We start from the raw sequence: 20,735 nt of genomic DNA, 5'->3' as shown, positions 1-20,735 counted from the left end.
CGAGTGCTGGTCCCAGAACCCGAGGCCACCTCTGGAGGTCCAGAACCTACAGCTCACCCCAGCAGGCTCTTTTAAGCCATCTATGTTGTATTTAATAAAGATGTAAAAAAAATGTTTTCAATATATTTACTCCCTCTTTCCTTTGTAGGTTATATGAATGAGAGGCAGAAAGAGCCTAGGCTACTCCTAGTGGTGGCTACACTCAGGAATAATATTTAAAGGGATTGTTCACTACTACGACAACATGTTCTGATTCCACGTTTCCCTCTGGTAAAATAAAAAAGCTTATACTCACCTCCGTTGCCGGCGCCTGTGTCGGGACTCGTGTTCTCGGTGCTCACATGACGTTGTGTCCAATCACCACCAACTTCTGTCTCCCCGCCTTTGGATGCAGGAGTAATGAACAGGAGTGAGTGGCAGCCGCAGCGGTCACTTCCTGTTGATTAACTCATTTGTACGAAGATGGGGAGACAGAAGCCGGCACTGATTGGGCTCGGAGCTTGCAATGTCATGTGAGCCCTGAGAATGCGAGTCCCGATACCAATGGAATGGTGCCAGCAGTGGAGGTAAGTATGGTGTCAGGCTACCACCAGGGGGAGCTGGAGCCCTGCAGGAAAAGACACTACGCAGAGCTGAATCAGCATGGGGGTGGACACACAGTGTGTGCTGGAGCACTGCCCTGCAGAGTCAGCCATAATACAGAGGCCACGGGGCGTGCGAGGGATGGTCAGGCAGGCCAGATCATACACAGTACGGTGAGAAAGAAGACTGGAGGAACGAGCAAAAGCGGGGTCGAGGTCAGGCCAAGGTCAGTACCAGAAGAAGCAACCGAGTTGGGAGGTAGGAGAAGGGGGAACGGCTGTGGGAGGGAAGGAGGTGGGACAGAACACAGACAGAGCACAGGGGAAGGACGGATCAGGAAACACTTACAGGGACCAGCAATCACAGGCAAAGCATTGCTAAGCTAATAGCCGGCACTGGATCACCAGAGATGACAGAATTTAAAGCATCCAGGCTCCGGAAGTGAGGCCCGAGAAAAGGCTTCGCCCCCCAGCCATGTGGACGGGGAGGTGGAACCATGACAGATGGGCTTTTTTTACTATCTCCAGGGGAAACGTGGAATCAGAAAGGGTTTCCTACTAGTGGACAGCCGGTTTCATTTTTTGACTACACAAGCCACAATTATTCAGCACAGAATATAAGACCTATATGAATAAATAAAAAAAAGCAAAATGGAGTGAAAGGTGGACGATGACTGATCGAGGCATCAAATGATGAACACAAGTGTAATATGGATCCAAAGAAATGATGTGTGCCACTAGAGGGGCCATGCATAGTCCATCTCTCTAGTGGAAAGTGGGGCTCCATTGATTGTGACTGTGCCCCGTAGGCATACAGAATCATTACAAAATCTTAACTATGGCAAACCTAAAGTAGTTTTCCACTCGGTTGAACAGCACAGCTTCATACTGTGGAGATCTGCAGCTCGACTAGTACTTAGCTGAATAGTAGAAACGGCCACTATGTGGGATATGGGGTGGTGATGTTCTGCTTAGTTCACATCCAGCCATAGCCAGAGCTGGTAACAGCTGATTGGTGGGAGTGCCCGGTGTCAGACCACCACAAATCTAATACTGATAACTTATTCTTAAAACAACCCCTCTATGCCAGTTCCTTACACCTATTGGTTAATGGGTCTCTGGTTACCTTGCTTAGGATGCTTTCTTGCTGTGTCGGGGTAAAATATGCCGCATGCTGGGAAAGTCCACTTTTTAGTGCCATAAAGAGATCCAGGGAATTCATCTCATAAAAGGAATCTGCACTGACTCCTGACACCAGTTCTCCCAGTTGACTTACATTTGAATATGTTAAAACCTGTATATATAAAATTAAAACAGATGATGAAAGAAGACGGATGTGCAGAAGACGGATGTGCAGAAGACGGATGTGCAGAAGAAGGATGTGCAGAAGACGGATGTGCAGAAGACGGATGTGCAGAAGAAGGATGTGCAGAAGACGGATGTGCAGAAGAAGGATGTGCAGAAGACGGATGTGCAGAAGAAGGATGTGCAGAAGAAGGATGTGCAGAAGACGGATGTGCAGAAGACGGATGTGCAGAAGAAGGATGTGCAGAAGACGGATGTGCAGAAGAAGGATGTGCAGAAGACGGATGTGCAGAAGACGGATGTGCAGAAGACGGATGTGCAGAAGACGGATGTGCAGAAGAAGGATGTGCAGAAGAAGGATGTGCAGAAGACGGATGTGCAGAAGACGGATGTGCAGAAGACGGATGTGCAGAAGACGGATGTGCAGAAGAAGGATGTGCAGAAGAAGGATGTGCAGAAGAAGGATGTGCAGAAGACGGATGTGCAGAAGAAGGATGTGCAAAAGAAGGATGTGCAGAAGAAGGATGTGCAGAAGACGGATCTGCAGAAGAAGGATGTGCAGAAGGCGAATGTGCAGAAAACGGATGTGCAGAAGACAGATGTGCAGAAGACGGATGTGCAGAAGACGGATGTGCAGAAGACGGATGTGCAGAAGACGGATGTGCAGAAGAAGGATGTGCAGAAGACGGATGTGCAGAAGACGGATGTGCAGAAGAAGGATGTGCAGAAGACGGATGTGCAGAAGACGGATGTGCAGAAGACGGATGTGCAGAAGACGGATGTGCAGAAGAAGGATGTGAAGAAGAAGAATGTGCAGAAGACGGATGTGCAGAAGACGGATGTGCAGAAGAAGGATGTGAAGAAGAAGAATGTGCAGAAGATGGATGTGCAGAAGACGGATGTGCAGAAGGCGGATGTGCAGAAGACGGATGTGCAGAAGACAGATGTGCAGAAGACGGATGTGCAGAAGAAGAATGTGCAGAAGACGGATGTGCAGAAGAAGGATGTGCAGAAGACGGATGTGCAGAAGACAGATGTGCAGAAGACGGATGTGCAGAAGAAGAATGTGCAGAAGACGGATGTGCAGAAGGATGTGCAGAAGAAGAATGTGCAGAAGACGGATGTGCAGAAGACGGATGTGCAGAAGAAGAATGTGCAGAAGACGGATGTGCAGAAGAAGGATGTGCAGAAGACGGATGTGCAGAAGACGGATGTGCAGAAGAAGGATGTGCAGAAGACGGATGTGCAGAAGAAGAATGTGCAGAAGACGGATGTGCAGAAGAAGAATGTGCAGAAGACGGATGTGCAGAAGACGGATGTGCAGAAGACGGATGTGCAGAAGACGGATGTGCAGAAGACGGATGTGCAGAAGACGGATGTGCAGAAGAAGAATGTGCAGAAGACGGATGTGCAGAAGAAGAATGTGCAGAAGACGGATGTGCAGAAGACGGATGTGCAGAAGACGGATGTGCAGAAGACAGATGTGCAGAAGACGGATGTGCAGAAGAAGAATGTGCAGAAGACGGATGTGCAGAAGAAGGATGTGCAGAAGGCGGATGTGCAGAAGAAGGATGTGCAGAAGACGGATGTGCAGAAGACGGATGTGCAGAAGGCGGATGTGCAGAAGACGGATGTGCAGAAGAAGGATGTGCAGAAGACGGATGTGCAGAAGAAGGATGTGCAGAAGAATGTGCAGAAGACGGATGTGCAGAAGACGGATGTGGAGAAGAAGGATGTGCAGAAGAAGAATGTGCAGAAGACGGATGTGCAGAAGACGGATGTGCAGAAGAAGAATGTGCAGAAGACGGATGTGCAGAAGAAGGATGTGCAGAAGACGGATGTGCAGAAGACGGATGTGCAGAAGAAGGATGTGCAGAAGACGGATGTGCAGAAGGCGGATGTGCAGAAGACGGATGTGCAGAAGAAGGATGTGCAGAAGACGGATGTGCAGAAGAAGGATGTGCAGAAGAAGAATGTGCAGAAGACGGATGTGCAGAAGACGGATGTGCAGAAGAAGGATGTGCAGAAGAAGAATGTGCAGAAGACGGATGTGCAGAAGAAGGATGTGCAGAAGAAAAATGTGCAGAAGACGGATGTGCAGAAGACGGATGTGCAGAAGACAGATGTGCAGAAGAAGAATGTGCAGAAGAAGAATGTGCAGAAGACGGATGTGCAGAAGGCGGATGTGCAGAAGAAGGATGTGCAGAAGAAGGATGTGCAGAAGAAGGATGTGCAGAAGAAGGATGTGCAGAAGACGGATGTGCAGAAGACGGATGTGCAGAAGGCGGATGTGCAGAAGAAGGATGTGCAGAAGAAGGATGTGCAGAAGACGGATGTGCAGAAGAAGGATGTGCAGAAGAAGGATGTGCAGAAGAAGGATGTGCAGAAGACGGATGTGCAGAAGAAGGATATGCAGAAGAAGGATGTGCAGAAGACGGATGTGCAGAAGACGGATGTGCAGAAGGCAGATGTGCAGAAGACGGATGTGCAGAAGACGGATGTGCAGAAGACGGATGTGCAGAAGACGGATGTGCAGAAGCAGAATGTGCAGAAGAAGGATGTGCAGAAGAAGGATGTGCAGAAGAAAAATGTGCAGAAGACGGATGTGCAGAAGACGGATGTGCAGAAGACGGATGTGCAGAAGACGGATGTGCAGAAGACGGATGTGCAGAAGACGGATGTGCAGAAGACGGATGTGCAGAAGAAGAATGTGCAGAAGAAGAATGTGCAGAAGAAGAATGTGCAGAAGAAGAATGTGCAGAAGAAGAATGTGCAGAAGACGGATGTGCAGAAGGCGAATGTGCAGAAGAAGGATGTGCAGAAGAAGGATGTGCAGAACACGGATGTGCAGAAGAAGGATGTGCAGAAGAAGGATGTGCAGAAGAAGGATGTGCAGAAGAAGGATATGCAGAAGAAGGATGTGCAGAAGACGGATGTGCAGAAAAAGGATGTGCAGAAGAAGGATGTGCAGAAGAAGGATGTGCAGAAGACGGATGTGCAGAAGGCGGATGTGCAGAATGCGGATGTGCAGAAGGCGGATGTGCAGAAGGCGGATGTGCAGAAGGCGGATGTGCAGAAGACGGATGTGCAGAAAACGGATGTGCAGAAGACGGATGTGCAGAAGGCGGATGTGCAGAAGACGGATGTGCAGAAGACGGATGTGCAGAAGACGGATGTGCAGAAGACGGATGTGCAGAAGCAGAATGTGCAGAAGAAGGATGTGCAGAAGACGGATGTGCAGAAGACGGATGTGCAGAAGACGGATGTGCAGAAGAAGGATGTGCAGAAGACGGATGTGCAGAAGACGGATGTGCAGAAGGCGGATGTGCAGAAGACGGATGTGCAGAAGACGGATGGGCAGAAGGCGGATGTGCAGAAGGCGGATGTGCAGAAGACGGATGTGCAGAAGACGGATGTGCAGAAGAAGGATGTGCAGAAGGCGGATGTGCAGCAAAAGGATGTGCAGAAGAAGGATGTGCAGAAGAAGGATGTGCAGAATGCGGATGTTCAGAAGACGGATGTGCAGAAGACGGATGTGCAGAAGACGGATGTGCAGAAGACGGATGTGCAGAAGACGGATGTGCAGAAGACGGATGTGCAGAAGACGGATGTGCAGAAGAAGGATGTGCAGAAGAAGGATGTGCAGAAGAAGGATGTGCAGAAGACGGATGTGCAGAAGGCGGATGTGCAGAAGGCGGATGTGCAGAAGGCGGATGTGCAGAAGGCGGATGTGCAGAAGGCGGATGTGCAGAAGACGGATGTGCAGAAGACCGATGTGCAGAAGAAGGATGTGCAGAAGAAGGATGTGCAGAAGACGGATGTGCAGAAGAAGGATGTGCAGAAGAAGAAAGTACAGAAGAAGAATTTGCAGAAGACAGATGTGCAGAAGACGGATGTGCAGAAGGCGGATGTGCAGAAGGCGGATGTGCAGAAGGCGGATGTGCAGAAGGCGGATGTGCAGAAGACGGATGTGCAGAAGACGGATGTGCAGAAGACGGATGTGCAGAAGACGGATGTGCAGAAGAAGGATGTGCAGAAGACGGATGTGCAGAAGGCGGATGTGCAGAAGACGGATGTGCAGAAGAAGGATGTGCAGAAGACGGATGTGCAGAAGACGGATGTGCAGAAGACGGATGTGCAGAAGACGGATGTGCAGAAGACGGATGTGCAGAAGACGGATGTGCAGAAGACGGATGTGCAGAAGAAGGATGTGCAGAAGACGGATGTGCAGAAGACGGATGTGCAGAAGACGGATGTGCAGAAGACGGATGTGCAGAAGACGGATGTGCAGAAGAAGGATGTGCAGAAGACGGATGTGCAGAAGAAGGATGTGCAGAAGACGGATGTGCAGAAGAAGAAAGTGCAGAAGACGGATGTGCAGAAGAAGAATTTGCAGAGGAAGCTTCAAGTAACACCCTTAATTACAATCTTTTATAATTATTATAACTTGGCAAATTCGAAGTTATTTGTCTATTTTGTATTGATGTTTCAAAATGTTGTGTTTATGTCATCTGTATTCTCTATTATTTCACACTAGGATGCTCATTACAAGGCATAGTAAAGCTCAGAGAGATGTAACGTGCACTCAACCGCAGCAGGAAAGCCTGTCTGGCCATACTGTAATGTCTTTCCACAATCGTATCACCTTCTCAGAGTGGAGAAACTTCTTTGTCAGGACTGTAATTTGGCTCCTGGTCCATCCTGAGACTTGCTGGAGTGTGAGGATGGCGTGCTGCACAGCTTCTGGAGATAAGGATTCAAGCTGCGATATGGTCAGGCCAACCACGGCGTCTGACAGAGAGCCCAGGCTTTCGTTCAGGGTCTGGTTTAGTACGGCTATTTGAAGGAACTGAGACTTCAACTGTAAAATAGAATTTTAGTTTAGAATATAAATTGATTTTAAGAAAAGATGAAATTAGGCAAAGTGATGATTGGGACAAGTATTTATTCTCTATTTGACATGTAGCAGGAAAGTCAGAAAAATCCTTAATGCACTTTATGCAGTCATTTCATGGCACAAACAACCTTTAACTGAATTGTCATCTTTTATCATCATTTTGTTTTTCTGATACAGAGCTCTAAATCCCACGCACAAAGATTACAAAGATAACATTCCAGTTATCTACAGCAGCCACTAGAGGGAGCCGAGAAGCTAACTGCATACTGTTAAAGCCCTTGAGCTCCCTCTAGTGGCTGCTGAAGATAACTAGCACTGTATGTCTGTGAATGGGATTTGAAGCTCTATATCAGAAATAAAGAACATTGTTTTTATTTCAATAAAGCTGCATTTACAAGACCAAAGCTTGCTGTCTGTGAATTGAATCATTCATTAAAAAACTATGATGGGATCTATCAAATTAAAGCTTTCACTCCAAGAATTAAAGCACCCCTTTAAAGGCACTGCATAGGCTCTTGGGTTGCACTCAGTGAGGAGTAGCTGCTGGTAGAGCTACTTGAAATATTCTGGGTAAGATCCAGAGAGGTGGGGACATTTGCAAATGGCATTGTGTTCTTTTAGCCAGTGTCAGGTCCACTGGGGGCCAAGAAGAAGAGGCATGAAGGCAAAAAATTATCAAACAGATCAGGGTCAAGTCCAACAAAGCTCCCAAGGAGTAACAAGCAGATATAGTGTTCAAAGCCATAATCCGGAGGATCAATCAGAATGCCACGACATAGGTACAGATGCTCAGCGTGCGGCGCAACACAAGGGTAACAAGGAGGATGGCATAGAAGGAAGGGCCTGGCGATAGGGAGAGGGGAGCAGGGACACCTCCTGCAACTCACCTGAGCCTGTACCCTGCACTCCCTAATGTCCCTATACAGGTCCTTTCCCTCGTCACCGTCACGTGCCCAGGCCCTCACTTGCCCAGAACTCACCCTAGCTAGTGATAAGGCCAGTAAGAGCACTAGTCTCACCACTGCAATAATCAACACAAGGTAAGGGAAACAGACAGGGGGAAATAAACACAAAATGGAAAACACTCTCAGCTCCTTCAATACATCTAAACACCACTGCTGCAATAGTCCTGACTCCTGAGCTTCTTCCAAAGACAGGCTCCTTCCAAAGTGGTCAGCAATAAAATGAGAATCTATAATTCTAATTAAACAACAAGCAGGATTCAGATTTCTTCAGTAAAGGTATCAATTGAATCTATATAAGACTATTATGGCCATGTCTTTACTGTGACATATATGACTATGTATTATGGAAACACTTCATTGTACTGCTACTACTTTACCAGTGCATTGTGGAATATGACTCTGTACAGATCTGTGTCTTGGCTTCCTTTAATAAGAGAAGCTATGTGTAAGATGGCTGACATGTAGTTGATGGGGGTATGCATCACAGAGGTGGTTATCCTCTGTGGTGTAAGCTGATGAGACTGGTGTATTTTCTTAGAAAACCCATACCAGAGTAGCTGTAAAATTCTCAGTGTACCTGTGACGCCCCTGGACTATCAGGTCGTCACAGGGTATTGCACAATCTGCCCTCCCGTGCAGTATCCACCTCCTTCTAGGTTTAAGGTCCCTAACTACATGGTGTTGCCTACATCAGCCAATTAAATCCTAGATACACCCTGCACCACACCCACCAAACGCACCAGTGGACGGCTTGAGTGGAATAGAGTCACCCACCTGTGGGGTTAGGGAGGGAAGGTGAGGAGTGAGTAGTCAGTTAAGAGTTGGAGTAGAGGTGTGAGGAAGGAACCCTCAAGCTGTGAGGAGCTTAGAGGAGGTCAGGAGCGCAGCTCCTGGAAAACTGTCTAGGTTGCAGACGATGGTCTGGGCCTAGAGGAGTTGGACCCCCCGGTCGCAGGGGATCCTGGCAAGGGGCACTGACCTGTCGAGGAGGACAGCGGGCGGCCTTGCACCATCACCAGGCTGGGACCAAGGCACGAAGGGGTACGTGGACCCTAGGACGAGGAGTAGCTTCAGGCAACCCGATAATTTACCCGTGGAGAACGGAGCCTTCAATATTTGTTCTCAACCGCTCCAAAATCGGGGTACTAGCGCAACGAGGGGGATAGGACTTTCCACTCAAAACCGTACAGAAAATCCCAAGCGTGAACCCTGAGAGCAAGCTCCCACACTTAGCTATAGTGCAGAGCGGGACACGGCAAGTTTCACACTACCAGGACCACCAAAGAAGTAAACTGAGTGCCAGGAGGCAGGTTACGGATCACCCAGCAACACCATTGAGGACGGGACCCAGACTAAGCTCCCCTCAGCGTCAGCGGTGTCCAGAACTTTGTTTTATCCAGTTGTCAGTATCAGCTTAATGGACTGAGTACGCAAGTGACCCCCTTGCATCCAATGGCACTCCCCCCCGAGTGCCGGGGTATCCCCCCTACCCGTGGAGGGTCACAACATCTGGCTACCCCACTCCATTATCCCCGGGTACTCCCAACCGCAGCGGTGGTACTCCTAATTACCACACACCACGAGTGGCGTCACGAACTCTATAATCCCCTGTAAATATCCCCCTTCATTTGAGCGGCCGCACGACCCCTGGGTCCGGAGACCCTCGAGCCACTGAGAACCCGGATCCGAGCAGCTCGGCTGCTGGCACGGGGGCGGCACATACCTCTTCTCCCTGCTGAGAGCTCACACTGCTCAGTACAAACTGCAGCTGTCAGCCAGGTTTGGGGGAGACTGAATACACTTGGACTCACATATACAATGTTCATTTTAATAAATCGATTTATACATTCCTCCTTACATGGATTTCCATGGTAAGTACACCAGCAACATCAGGTTAAGAGATCTATTTAGTAAAATATGCAGTTTCTAATGTGAATTTGAGAGACAGATTCGCTTTAAGTAAAACAAAGAGAAGAAACTGATGATACTGTGATGCCCTGGCCTATCAGGTCGTCACAGGGTGCCGTGCAATCTTCCTTTCTGCATGATACCCGCTCCTCCTTGGTTACGGGTCCTGTCCCTTTGGTGTTGCTAAGAACAGGTATACACAAATTCTGAGGAACACTCTGCACCACACCCATCAACCACCCATTGGGCGGCCTGAGGGGAATAGGGCCACCCAGATGGGGGGATGATAGAAGGAGGGCCAGAAGTGTCAGGAGAGAGAGAGGAGTAGAGAGAGAGAAATGCCAGCGAGCGGTGACAGGAAGGTCTCGCTGCGGAGCTGGGCTCCTGTACCCGTCCCAGGTGCCGGACGTTGGCCTGGCCTGGAAGGAGCTAAAACCCCAGTTGCAGGGGGATAGTGACAGGGGGCACGGTACTGCCACGGAGGACAGATCGGCGGCCTTGTACTAAAACCGGGCAGGGGCCAGGGCACGACGGGGTACGCGGACCCTAGACTGGGAAGTAGCTTCATGCAGCCCAGTAATTCACCTGACGAGGACGGAATCTTCATGAAGCGCTCTCCACCCGCTCCAAAATCGGGGTACTAGCGCGCTGAGAGGGATAGAACTTCCCAAAATTGTCCAGAAAATCCCAAGCGTTTACCCTGAGAGCAAGCTCACTCTGCTAGCCACGCAGGTGAGCGGGACCTGAGTAGTTTTAGGCGAAAGGGATCCACCAAGTGTAAACACAGTGCCAAGGGACAAGGCTTCAGACCAACCAGCAACGCCAAAAGGGCACGTACCCAACATGTTCAGACTAAGGCTGCAGGACGTTCAAGACTTTGGTTTACCCAGTGTCAGTATCTCTGGACTGTGTGAGTACGTGGTGCCCCTTTGCTCCCAACGGGTCCCCAGCCTGCCATCACCGAGCCCCGGAACATCTTCTCCTGCCCACGGAGGGGTTAACATCAGTAGCTGCCATTCCATCGCTCCCGGGTGCTCTCCTCTCCCCTAAACGCAGCAGCGGTGGTATCCCAATTTTTACCACGGACTGTGGGTGGTGTCACAAACACTATCCAATCCTTCCCTTTTCCCCCCTTTTATTTTCGAGAGTCCGCGCGACCCCCGCCTCGGGTCCGGAGACCCCTCGAGCCACGCGGGGCGGCACAATACTGTGTATTTATACACTTTTATCACCCTTATGTTGTCAATTCATTTTGGATTTGCCCACCTTTCGTACGTCCACTCGGAAGCCCCTCAGCTGGTTGCACTTAATCATCTGATGCAGTAAAGCTTTTGCCATCACAGGATCTAGCTCTTGTATATCATCATAGAAGCAGATGAGTAATCCCAGCCTAAAATGTACAGAGGAATAATGTGTTAATACAGCCATGATGTGCTCCGCTCCACAGTCTGCTCAGTGATGGACACACAGGAGGACAACATGGGACGGACTATTTAAAGGAGCTGCAAAAATAAATGGTCTCAACGTCAATTCTATTCTGAAACTCAGCCAAAAGGACTGTTTGTCAAGCCAGATGCAAGAGGACACCTGGCGAGGAGCACCACACAAAGGGAAAACCATGGAACGTAAGACCCTGGCAATAGGTAGAGAGAAGGGGGTCACCTCCTGACACTCACCTGAGTCTGATTCCTGCACTCCTTAATGTCCCTAGACAGGTCCTTCCCCCATGCGCCATCACGTGCCTAGGCCCTCGCTGGACCTGAACTCACCCTGACTACTGTGATGGCCAGCAAGACACTAGTCTCACTACTGCAATAAAACAACACGAGGAAGGTAAGACAAATGGGTGGGGAAAGACACTACAAATAGCACTCCTACGTTTCTCCAGCCGGAAACTTCACAGCTGCAACTGAAACGAACACCTCAGCAGGAAACTTTCGCAAAATACAAAACAGCTAATTTGACATTGAATTTCAAAGTAAGTATAACAGTATCTTCAGGTCTAAGAGATGTATAATAATGTAGGCAGTAAGTACAGTAACATCTGGTGACAGATCTGGTTAAATAATTATAGAAGTGCTGCGTATAAGTATGAATTAAGGCTCCTAAGCACAATACAAAATCTGTAACATCTCCGTAATCCAGGGGCCGACCTATCATTGGTGCAACCGCACAGGGGCCCAAAAGGTAAGGGGGCCACTACTACCTCCAATGTAAGTGGAATTGTTTATTTTCATGAGTTGTTGGGCTGAAAAGCGCCCATATATTGTTTTTGCACCGGGGCAGCTTCTGTCTGTGTCCGCCAGTGCCATAATCCATATTAAGGAATTTGTAACCTTAATCTCAAATGTGCCTAGGAACACTCAAAATCCACTAGAAACACCTTTTTATTTGCTTGGTTTTTTTTCAATAACATTTTACACGACAGTCCAGCAAATTATTGGTCTTTTGACTGATTTTCTTACCTATATAGAGTGGAAATGTTTCTCAAATCAAACCCAGATGAATTTATTAACTCCAGAAATGCTTTTGCTAGATCTTGTGTGATATCATATACCGTATCAAGTTGCTTTGTGGCATTGTCATAGCTTATAAATATTCGAATCTGAGGGCACAAGTAAAAATCCAGCAAAATATTATAACTACGGTATAACATTTTTGTAGTGCACTTAAAGGGACTCTGTCAGCAGGTTTCTGCAATATAATCTGAAGACAGCATGCTGCAAGAGTTAAAACAGAGAATTCAGCCCTGTATTTGTTATCTCACAGTCTTTTATTGTTTACCTGCTATGTTAGTTTAAGCCTCTTATCTTTATCATTAGTGGATCTCAGCAGCCTGATTCTGAGTTGTAGTCTGATTCCGCTCCCTTCTGTGATTAGCAGCTTCTGTCTATGAAATTGTATACTGAAAGCCTGGTGTGGGCAGGGACAGCTTTCCCAGCACTGCTACATACAAAATATTAAATCTTTCACTGTATCAGAATGGCTGCACACAGTAATCTAAGTGATACATCATTGAACTCAGGATCTCTGCCTACATTATGCTGCTCTCAGATGAGGTAGCAAAAACCTGCTGACAGATTCCCTTTAAAGAGAATTTACACCCGAATAGTAAAATCTTCCATAAAAAAAACAACAGTTACTGTCATTAAAGAGGTTTTCCACTGAACAAAGTTCATTTTAAAAATAAAATAAATAATAAAAAAGACAGAATTACTATAAAAAAATCTATAAACCAAAATCAGAAGTGACGTTTAATCTGACTCAACTCGCTGTTAAGGAATTCATGGAGTCAAGGAAAATAAGGCAGAATTTCCTAATTTAAAGTAGTTTTCTCACAAACAAAGTTAATTTTAACCAATAGATCTTATAATAATAATAATAATAATAATAATAATAATTTCCAAACCTGGATGTGTTTAAAAAATAATGTTCTTGTGCTGAAATAATCTTATATATGTGTCCCTGCCATGTACTGTTTAATGGCCATGTGTGACTGTACAGGGACATGGTCTGATCATACCACAGCTCCTGAGGCGGGGAGGACGTAATAAAGTATACAGAAATTACAGCTGGGATCATAGATGATTCTTTTTGTGAGGTAAAACATTTACATACCTGTTTTTAAAAATTGTTTTACCTCAAAGAAAGAACTATTTGTTATCCTGGGCTGTAATGTGTGTATACTTTCTTACTTCCTCCCCTGCCCAGGAAATGTGGTATGATTAGACCATGTCCCTATTCGGTCAGACACAGCCATTACACAGTACACAGCAGGGACACATATATAACATTATCTCAGCACAGGAATATTTTTTTTAAACACATCCAATTGTGGAGATCATTATTATTCCAAGATCTATTGATTAAAACGAACTTTGTTTCGGTGGCAACCCCCTTTAAATTAGGAAATTCTGCCTTATTTTTCTTAATTCCATCAATTCCTTAATAACAATGAGTAGAGTCAGAGTGGATGTTACTTCTGATTTTGCTTCACAGATTATTTTTATAGTAATTCTGTCTTTTTATTGTTTATATGTTAATAGAGTGTTGGCTACTGTTGGTTTTTATCCTGAAAAATTAAAAAAGTTGTCTAATTTAAAAACAAACAAACAATAGTTATAAAATGAAGAGAATTTGGAAATTCCGCCACCTAGCAAAAGAAGAGAACAACTACAGAGTGTTTCACTATGGAGGACCCAGCATTACATGGACAGCGCATCAATCTCAATGTTAGGTCCCCTTCACATGTTTGTGATAAAAACGCACTTTTTTCATGGTCCGTGTTGAAGGTGCACATGGCCATCAATGAGACGTGATTTTGGCACATGTATATTCTCTGTGTGCTATCCGTGACAGCACACAGAGATCAGGAACTTTTTACTCACCTGTTCCCGATTCTGCTGTCTCCGGCGCTGCTGCTGCTTCTAGGTCTGCAGTGCAGTGAATATTCATGAGCATAACGAGCGGGCCCGGAAGAAGCACTGAAGACAGCAAGACAGAAGACAGGGGAGTATATAAAATAATTTTATTTCAAAGACACGTGTTTTCTCTGGTACGTGTCACACAGATCACACCACTATGTGGTCCGTGTGACATCCGTGCTGCCGGAGAACACACGGACGCGTGTGCGCCACATGGACACACGTCCATAAGAACACAGGGATGTGATCTGCGTATGTCCGTGTCTCCGGTACGTATGAAAACGGACGTCATACATACCGGAAGCACGGACGTGTGAAGGAGGCCCAATACTTATCTGCCCTTGTGGTGGCGCTGAGGAAATTCATTGTTGGTTTTGCCACACAGCAATCACATGTTCAATAATAAAAATAATAACTGGTATGACAAAAATATAACTTACTTCATTGATACTAATTTTTCTGATTTCATCCAGTGGTAGATGCACCATGAAACGTCCTAAAATCCACAGGACTTCAGCGGTCACCCATGATATGGAAGAATTGGCCTCTGTGTACAGGTAATTCATATTTATTGAGTGCGTATGATGTAATGAAGTATTATAATGATGTTAGAAAAGGTAAAAGAATCACATAATTATCAGTATTTATTATAATAGCGCCATCTAATTTATATATACTGTATATATATATATATATATATATATAAATATATTTAGTTATCACGGATGTCTTTACTCCACTTTTCTGAGTCTTCAGGATAAATTGCACAATTTTTCAGACAGACATAAATTGTTAAGTAAAGTAAGTGGGGCTTCAGTGTTGCAGAAACTCATTTAAAAGGATTCTGTCAGCAGGTTTTTACTATTTAATCTGAGAAAAGCACAATTTTAATTTTGTTTTTAGCAATGTAACACTTACTAGGCTATGTGTTGTTGTTTCTGTAAAATTATTGTGTTATCGGCAGGAGATTATCACTAGAGGACTAGGTGTCTCCTGCCATGTCGTCCTCCTACTGTCACAAGGAGATTATTGCAGGAATCACTAACTTCCATGGTGGCGTCAGGATCTGTGGAAACTACAGATTCTGGCACTCTGCCTGCTAATTTCTCTGAGGTCTGTGATCAGTACAGGGAGAGGCTGGTGTCGATCCACAAGCTTAGGCAGGCTAGCAAGAGTTAATCTTTGCTGGTCTGATTGTTAGTCTCCTTTGATCACATGCTGTGGGGGAGCCAGTCATATTCGCTCCCCTCCTATATATGCTGGCTAGACTATTTCATTAATGCCAGCTAGGTATAGTCTACCTATACTGGTTTGGTGAGGTGTTGTGATCTAGACTTACTGGTTGATGTACATTATTGCTGTGAGCGGTTGTGGTGTTAACCCTAGTTGTCTTTTGTTGCTACTTTTCTGCTCTTGCTTTTCTCCTCAGTCTCTTACTGTTTGTTCCTGTGTGCTTGCAGTGTGTTTGAGTTTTGTTTTTTCCACTGTCTGTATTAATTTGTATTAATTGGTGTTACCATCACACTCCTGCACCTTTCTTCCTTTGGGGGGATATCAGATTAGACCTGGACAGGGTAATAGCCAGGAAAAGGACTCAGGCATCTCCACCATTAGGGGTAACCCTAATGTTAGGGATATCCTAGCGTCCCCTAGCATTATGGACAGCAGAGGCCTCTGTCCCACAGATTTGCAGCTTTTTGCCTATGCACAGTGTACACAGAAAGTTACCAATCAGTGGGGTGGGTGGGGCTATATAGTGCTCAGCATTCAGAGAACAGCTAGATCTGCAGAAGAGAAAACAGGGATTTTATCAAATCTGCACCAAGCAGACCAGTAAGTGTCACACCACTAAAATCAGGGTCTCAGCCCCTACATTATGCTGCTGTTTTAAGATTACATAGCAAAAACCTGGTGACAGATTTCCTTTAAGACATTTGCCCTGGCATATATCAGATTCGCCATATGACTTGCCCAATATGCAATGAAGGTGGACCAAGCAACTAGAAGTTCCCATAGAATATTTACCGCTGAATGTTTGGCAAGCGTTCCCTTAGCAGAAGTGTAATTTGTACTTCTTGGGACCCTATTCACATTACGTAACAGCTGCCTCAACCTTTCACAAATCATTTTTAATGTTGGCCTCTGGGAGCAGAGGGACAATTTGGGCCACCTAATGCCCGAATGTCAAGGAGTAACCCCAAATTCTACACCATCCAATAGCAAATGCATATAAGGTATCACCACTACTCATAGTCAGAAAAACGTAACGGTATACTTTGTATAGTGAGGCCAATAGGCTGACAAATTATTACACCCCTGTGGGCATGATAACATGACGTCCACCAGCCGGCATCATTGACAGCTCCTGGAAATCTTGTGCATGCATGCAGCTCATTTCAGCAGCGTCAGTGCACCTCTGAAGCAGGGTGTATACACACGCCCCGACTTCTAAGAGGCATACTGCGCATGATCGGAGAAATAGCGTCTGCATTTCTGATCATGGGATGCATACACCCAGCTTCAGAGGCACACTGACACTGCTGAAATGAGCTGCGCGCATGCGCAAGAATTGCAGGAGCTGAGATGATGCCGGCTCGTGAAAATCATGTTATCACGCCCACAGGGGCATAATAACATGGATGTAAGAAAAAGACTGATGCCACATCCTACCTTTCTAATATGAACGAGTGCAAACTGAACATGAAATATAGCAACAAAAAGGAGACAGTTGTACTCTAATCCAAAGAAAGGCATTAGTTTCACAGGGACCCAACAAAAAGAGTTGCCGTTGACTGTTGGGCTCACATAAAACTGGCCATTTTTGTGTGCTAAGTATCTCAATTTTTACATTTTTTTCATAGCAGTAATGCATGTCTATAGTCCCATATTCATTGTTACACATGTATAAGCACTGTAGAGTGCCGTTGTCTCCTTTTTGTTACTATGTTTCATGTTCAGTTTGCACCTGTTCACATTAGAAAGGTAGGATGTGCCATCAGTCTTTTTCTTAGATTACAGGGTCAAGCCTTCTGCTCTTTAGCGTTAGGTTATTTTAATTCTCCATTTGTAGGTTCCTGTCCACCCATAAATTGTAGGTTTTTAACCCAAAGAGAGGCATTAGAGTAGGCAGGAACCCAAGAAAAAGAGGTCACTTTGCCGTTGGCTGTTGGGCTCACATAAAACTGGCCATTTTTGTGTGCTAAGTATCTCAATTTTTACATGTTTTTCATAGCAGTAATGAATATCTATATTCCCATATTCATTGTTACACATATCTTAGCACTGTAGAGTGCCACTGTCTCCTTTGTGTTACTATGTTTCATATTCAGTTTGCACCTGTTCACATTAAAAAGGTAGGATGTGCCATCAGTCTTTTTATTAGATTATAGGGTCCAGCCTTCTCAAGCTCTTCAGCCTCAGGCAATTTTAATTCTCCATTTGCATTTTCCTGTCCACCCATAAATTGTAGGTTTTTTAACCCAAAGAGAGACACTAGTTTGTTAGGGACCCAACAAAAAGAGATCACCTTGCTTCTGGCTGTTGGGCTCACTGGCCATTTTTGTGTTCTAAGTATCTCAATTTTTACATGTTTTTATTAGCAGTAATGCATGTGTATATTCCCATATTCATTGTTACACATATCTTATCTTTTTGTTTCCTTTTTGCTAGGCCTCTGCCACACTTCCGCAAAAAACATGTGTGTGTCTCACGTTCCGTTTCTCGGGTCCGTGTTCCGTTTTTTATGTCCATTTCGCCGGTGCGTGTGACATCCGTGTGATGGCGTAAGCTCGCCGTGTGTGCGTGTGGAATGTCCGTGTATGCGTGAGATACGTACGTGTCATGTCCGTGTGCTATCCGTTTGAAATGATCAATTTTTGATTAAAAATGATGTAGAAAAAACATCATCATGAGATATTGGTGTGTCTAATTGGACCTTAGTGATCTGCAGGATTGGTAACAGGTGTAGGTGTTTTTTCGATTAAAAATGCACACGGACGGTACGTGTAGCACACGGACATGCTACGTGTCACGTACGTGCAGGCACAGACCTATTGACTTTAGCGGGTCCGTGTCTTCGTGATGCCGGAGAAAAACGGACATGTTGTATGTGAGGAAAAATGCACACACGTACAAACGACACGGACACACGTTCCGTGTAGTTTTACGTGTGTGTGCCTGTTACCATAGGGTAACATTGGTGTACGTGTCTCCGTGCTGCCGCTACGTGTAAAAACGTACCCCAAACACATACCGGCGGCACGGATGTGTGTTGGAGGCCTTAATAACATGGATGGAGGGCCGACTAGTCCGAGGATATAACGCCCCATCGACTAGTCAAAGGCTTAATTAGCATAAGGAAAATGTTTTTTTAAAACATTATATGAGGGTGGTTAGGCAGGGAATGTAGTCATACAAATGCGAATGCTGCTTGGTTGGAGGGCATGATTAACCCTACACATTCTCTTTAAAAAAAAATCTTCCATTTGTTATCATTTGGTTCCAAAAGTGGGACTAGACTTAATTGTGATTTTTTTTTTCTCCTTAAGGCAATTGGACTGTGCACAAAAAGACACCCAAAATCAACAAAAAGGCTGTCAAGTCTCAATTATGAAAGACTGAATCAGTGGATGGTCGCCCTATTGATTCCCACACTAAAAAGTTAATTTGTGTGAACAAACCCCAGACAGAAAGACAATCCTCTTCTTTATATGACCTTATGAACCCACATACTGGCACGCCTTGTATAGTCACACGTCTTATTACCAAGTATCAGGAAAAAAAGCTCAAATTAACAATTTAAAGAAAAAAAATCTACCCTTGAACAGGTGGATACGTCCCTCATTGTAATCTGATGTCCCCAATTCCTCCAGGTTATATATTGGACATTGTCAGGCGCACAGACGTGTCCTTAGATGCTCTTTCCTAACTCTGAGGTCGTCTGATTTTGGCTTCTTATTCGGAGGTGGCTATCGTATTACCGGCCATTGTGATGGCCATCGCAAGTGGTTGTGGAATACAAATGTTCTTGTCTGTGACACTAATCATGTAGTAGGACAACCAGGTAAATACCGTACTCACCACTGGACGCATAGGACTTTTGTAGAACTTGAGTCATCCAGTCGTATAGGGCTCTCCTGTCGTTGGCCTTTAGCTTATCATACAGGTTCCTAAATACGGATGAACTGCAAGAAGAATTACACAGAGGATCTTTTTCAATTACCATAAGATATTCAGTAGTAAGTTGCAAAGTATTTACAATATACAACAATATTTTCTGAATATAACTGTATCTGCCTAAATACAATTCCCTATGGCAAAGGATCCCACCATAGATTAGCAGCTTTTCTGACTATGCACAGCACACACAGGGTGTGGGTAGGGTTTAACAGGCCTCACTATTCTGAACATTACAGAGAAAACAAGGATTGTATCAAAATGATAGTTATAAGCGACACATTGCTGGAATCAGGGTCTCTTCCCCTACATTATGCTGCTTTCTGTCATGCGGTGTTCTGCTCTGCACTTGCTAGGTGTCATGCCAGTGTTGGACTCTGTTCACACTGCAGAGTCTGACAGGCACTCTGGTGTCTCTAAATTGTTCAGCCAGAGCCAGGCGTCGGCTGTTTCTTGTTCACAGCTAATCAGTCCAGCAGGAGTTAATTTATGTTTGCTTGTGAACTGCTGCTAGTAGCTCAGGTTGGTACTGACCACCCTTTGTAAGGTGCTGGATCCGGTTCCTCATCAAAGATTATAGCTCCAGAGTAGCTCCAGCAATTCCAGTCTTTAGTGTATGATCCAGTTTCTGGTGGTCAGTTGCATGATATCTTGTGTGGTGTGGAAATATCCCTGTTGTCAGTTTATTTCCTCCCTGTATCTTAATTCTTCCTGTGCCCGTGTAGTCTCTCCTCTGTGTCTGTTTGCAGTGTGTTTATGTTTTGGTTCTCCCCTGTGTGCATTGTTTGTGGGGTTTGTTAATTCGGTCCCAGCCCACCCAAGGGGTGTGGGAGGGGGGGTGTTAGACTAGAGTACGGACAGGAGTTAGGGTCATGCTAGCGGTCCAGACCTAGCCACTATAGGGTGTACCTCTGGGATAAGGGAAAGCACAGGGTCCCCAGTCTGAGGGCCAGTCTAGGTGCCCTTGATTACTTACTAATCACTCCTGTGACACTCTCAGATTACATACCAAAAACCTGGTGACAGATTCCCTTTAAGTACAGGGAGCCATTAAGCTCAATTCTCATTGACTGGTTTTCTCTGCAGAGCCACTGCAGGAGAAATGAAAAGTTACATTGCGCTCACTAAAATCAATAAGCCAATAGTCACTCGTAGCTCCCCTTATAAGCCATATGGAAAACACTAACTATGGAATTTCCCCATTTTTTGGTCAGCAATATTGTATGTATTAGAAGGGGTAAAAATGTGGACAACATTTTTATAGTCTCTTTGTGAAACTGCATAGGTACATAGTGGTAAGCTGCAGGTAAATAGCATTTAAAGCATGTCTGGCAGGCTTATTGGAGCAGCAGCTGAAGGAAGAAAATGAACATATATCCTCCCTGCAGCCACTTGCTTATAGTCATCAAATGTATGGCCACCTTTTTTTTTTTACAGATGTCCTCTGGATACCAAGCAGTATATTACAATACTGGGCCAG

General features: G+C 45.5%; 1 protein-coding gene across 1 annotated transcript in view; it reads right to left on the bottom strand.

The window, feature by feature from the left end:
• The window catches only part of OTOA (otoancorin), an 82,001-nt gene that overhangs the window by 48,965 nt on the left and 12,301 nt on the right, over positions 1 to 20,735 (bottom strand). Inside the window, exons 5-10 of the mRNA XM_075319148.1 lie at positions 19,160 to 19,263; positions 14,521 to 14,627; positions 12,122 to 12,261; positions 10,923 to 11,046; positions 6,532 to 6,747; positions 1,708 to 1,875 (exon numbers count right to left, since the gene is read on the bottom strand). Coding sequence (XP_075175263.1) covers positions 1,708 to 1,875; positions 6,532 to 6,747; positions 10,923 to 11,046; positions 12,122 to 12,261; positions 14,521 to 14,627; positions 19,160 to 19,263 — 859 coding nt within the window. The remainder of the gene's footprint in view (positions 1 to 1,707; positions 1,876 to 6,531; positions 6,748 to 10,922; positions 11,047 to 12,121; positions 12,262 to 14,520; positions 14,628 to 19,159; positions 19,264 to 20,735) is intronic.

The sequence above is a fragment of the Anomaloglossus baeobatrachus genome, chromosome 7, assembly GCF_048569485.1.
Source record: "Anomaloglossus baeobatrachus isolate aAnoBae1 chromosome 7, aAnoBae1.hap1, whole genome shotgun sequence".
NCBI lineage: Eukaryota > Metazoa > Chordata > Amphibia > Anura > Aromobatidae > Anomaloglossus > Anomaloglossus baeobatrachus.
This window is presented reverse-complemented; position numbering and strand designations above follow the sequence as displayed.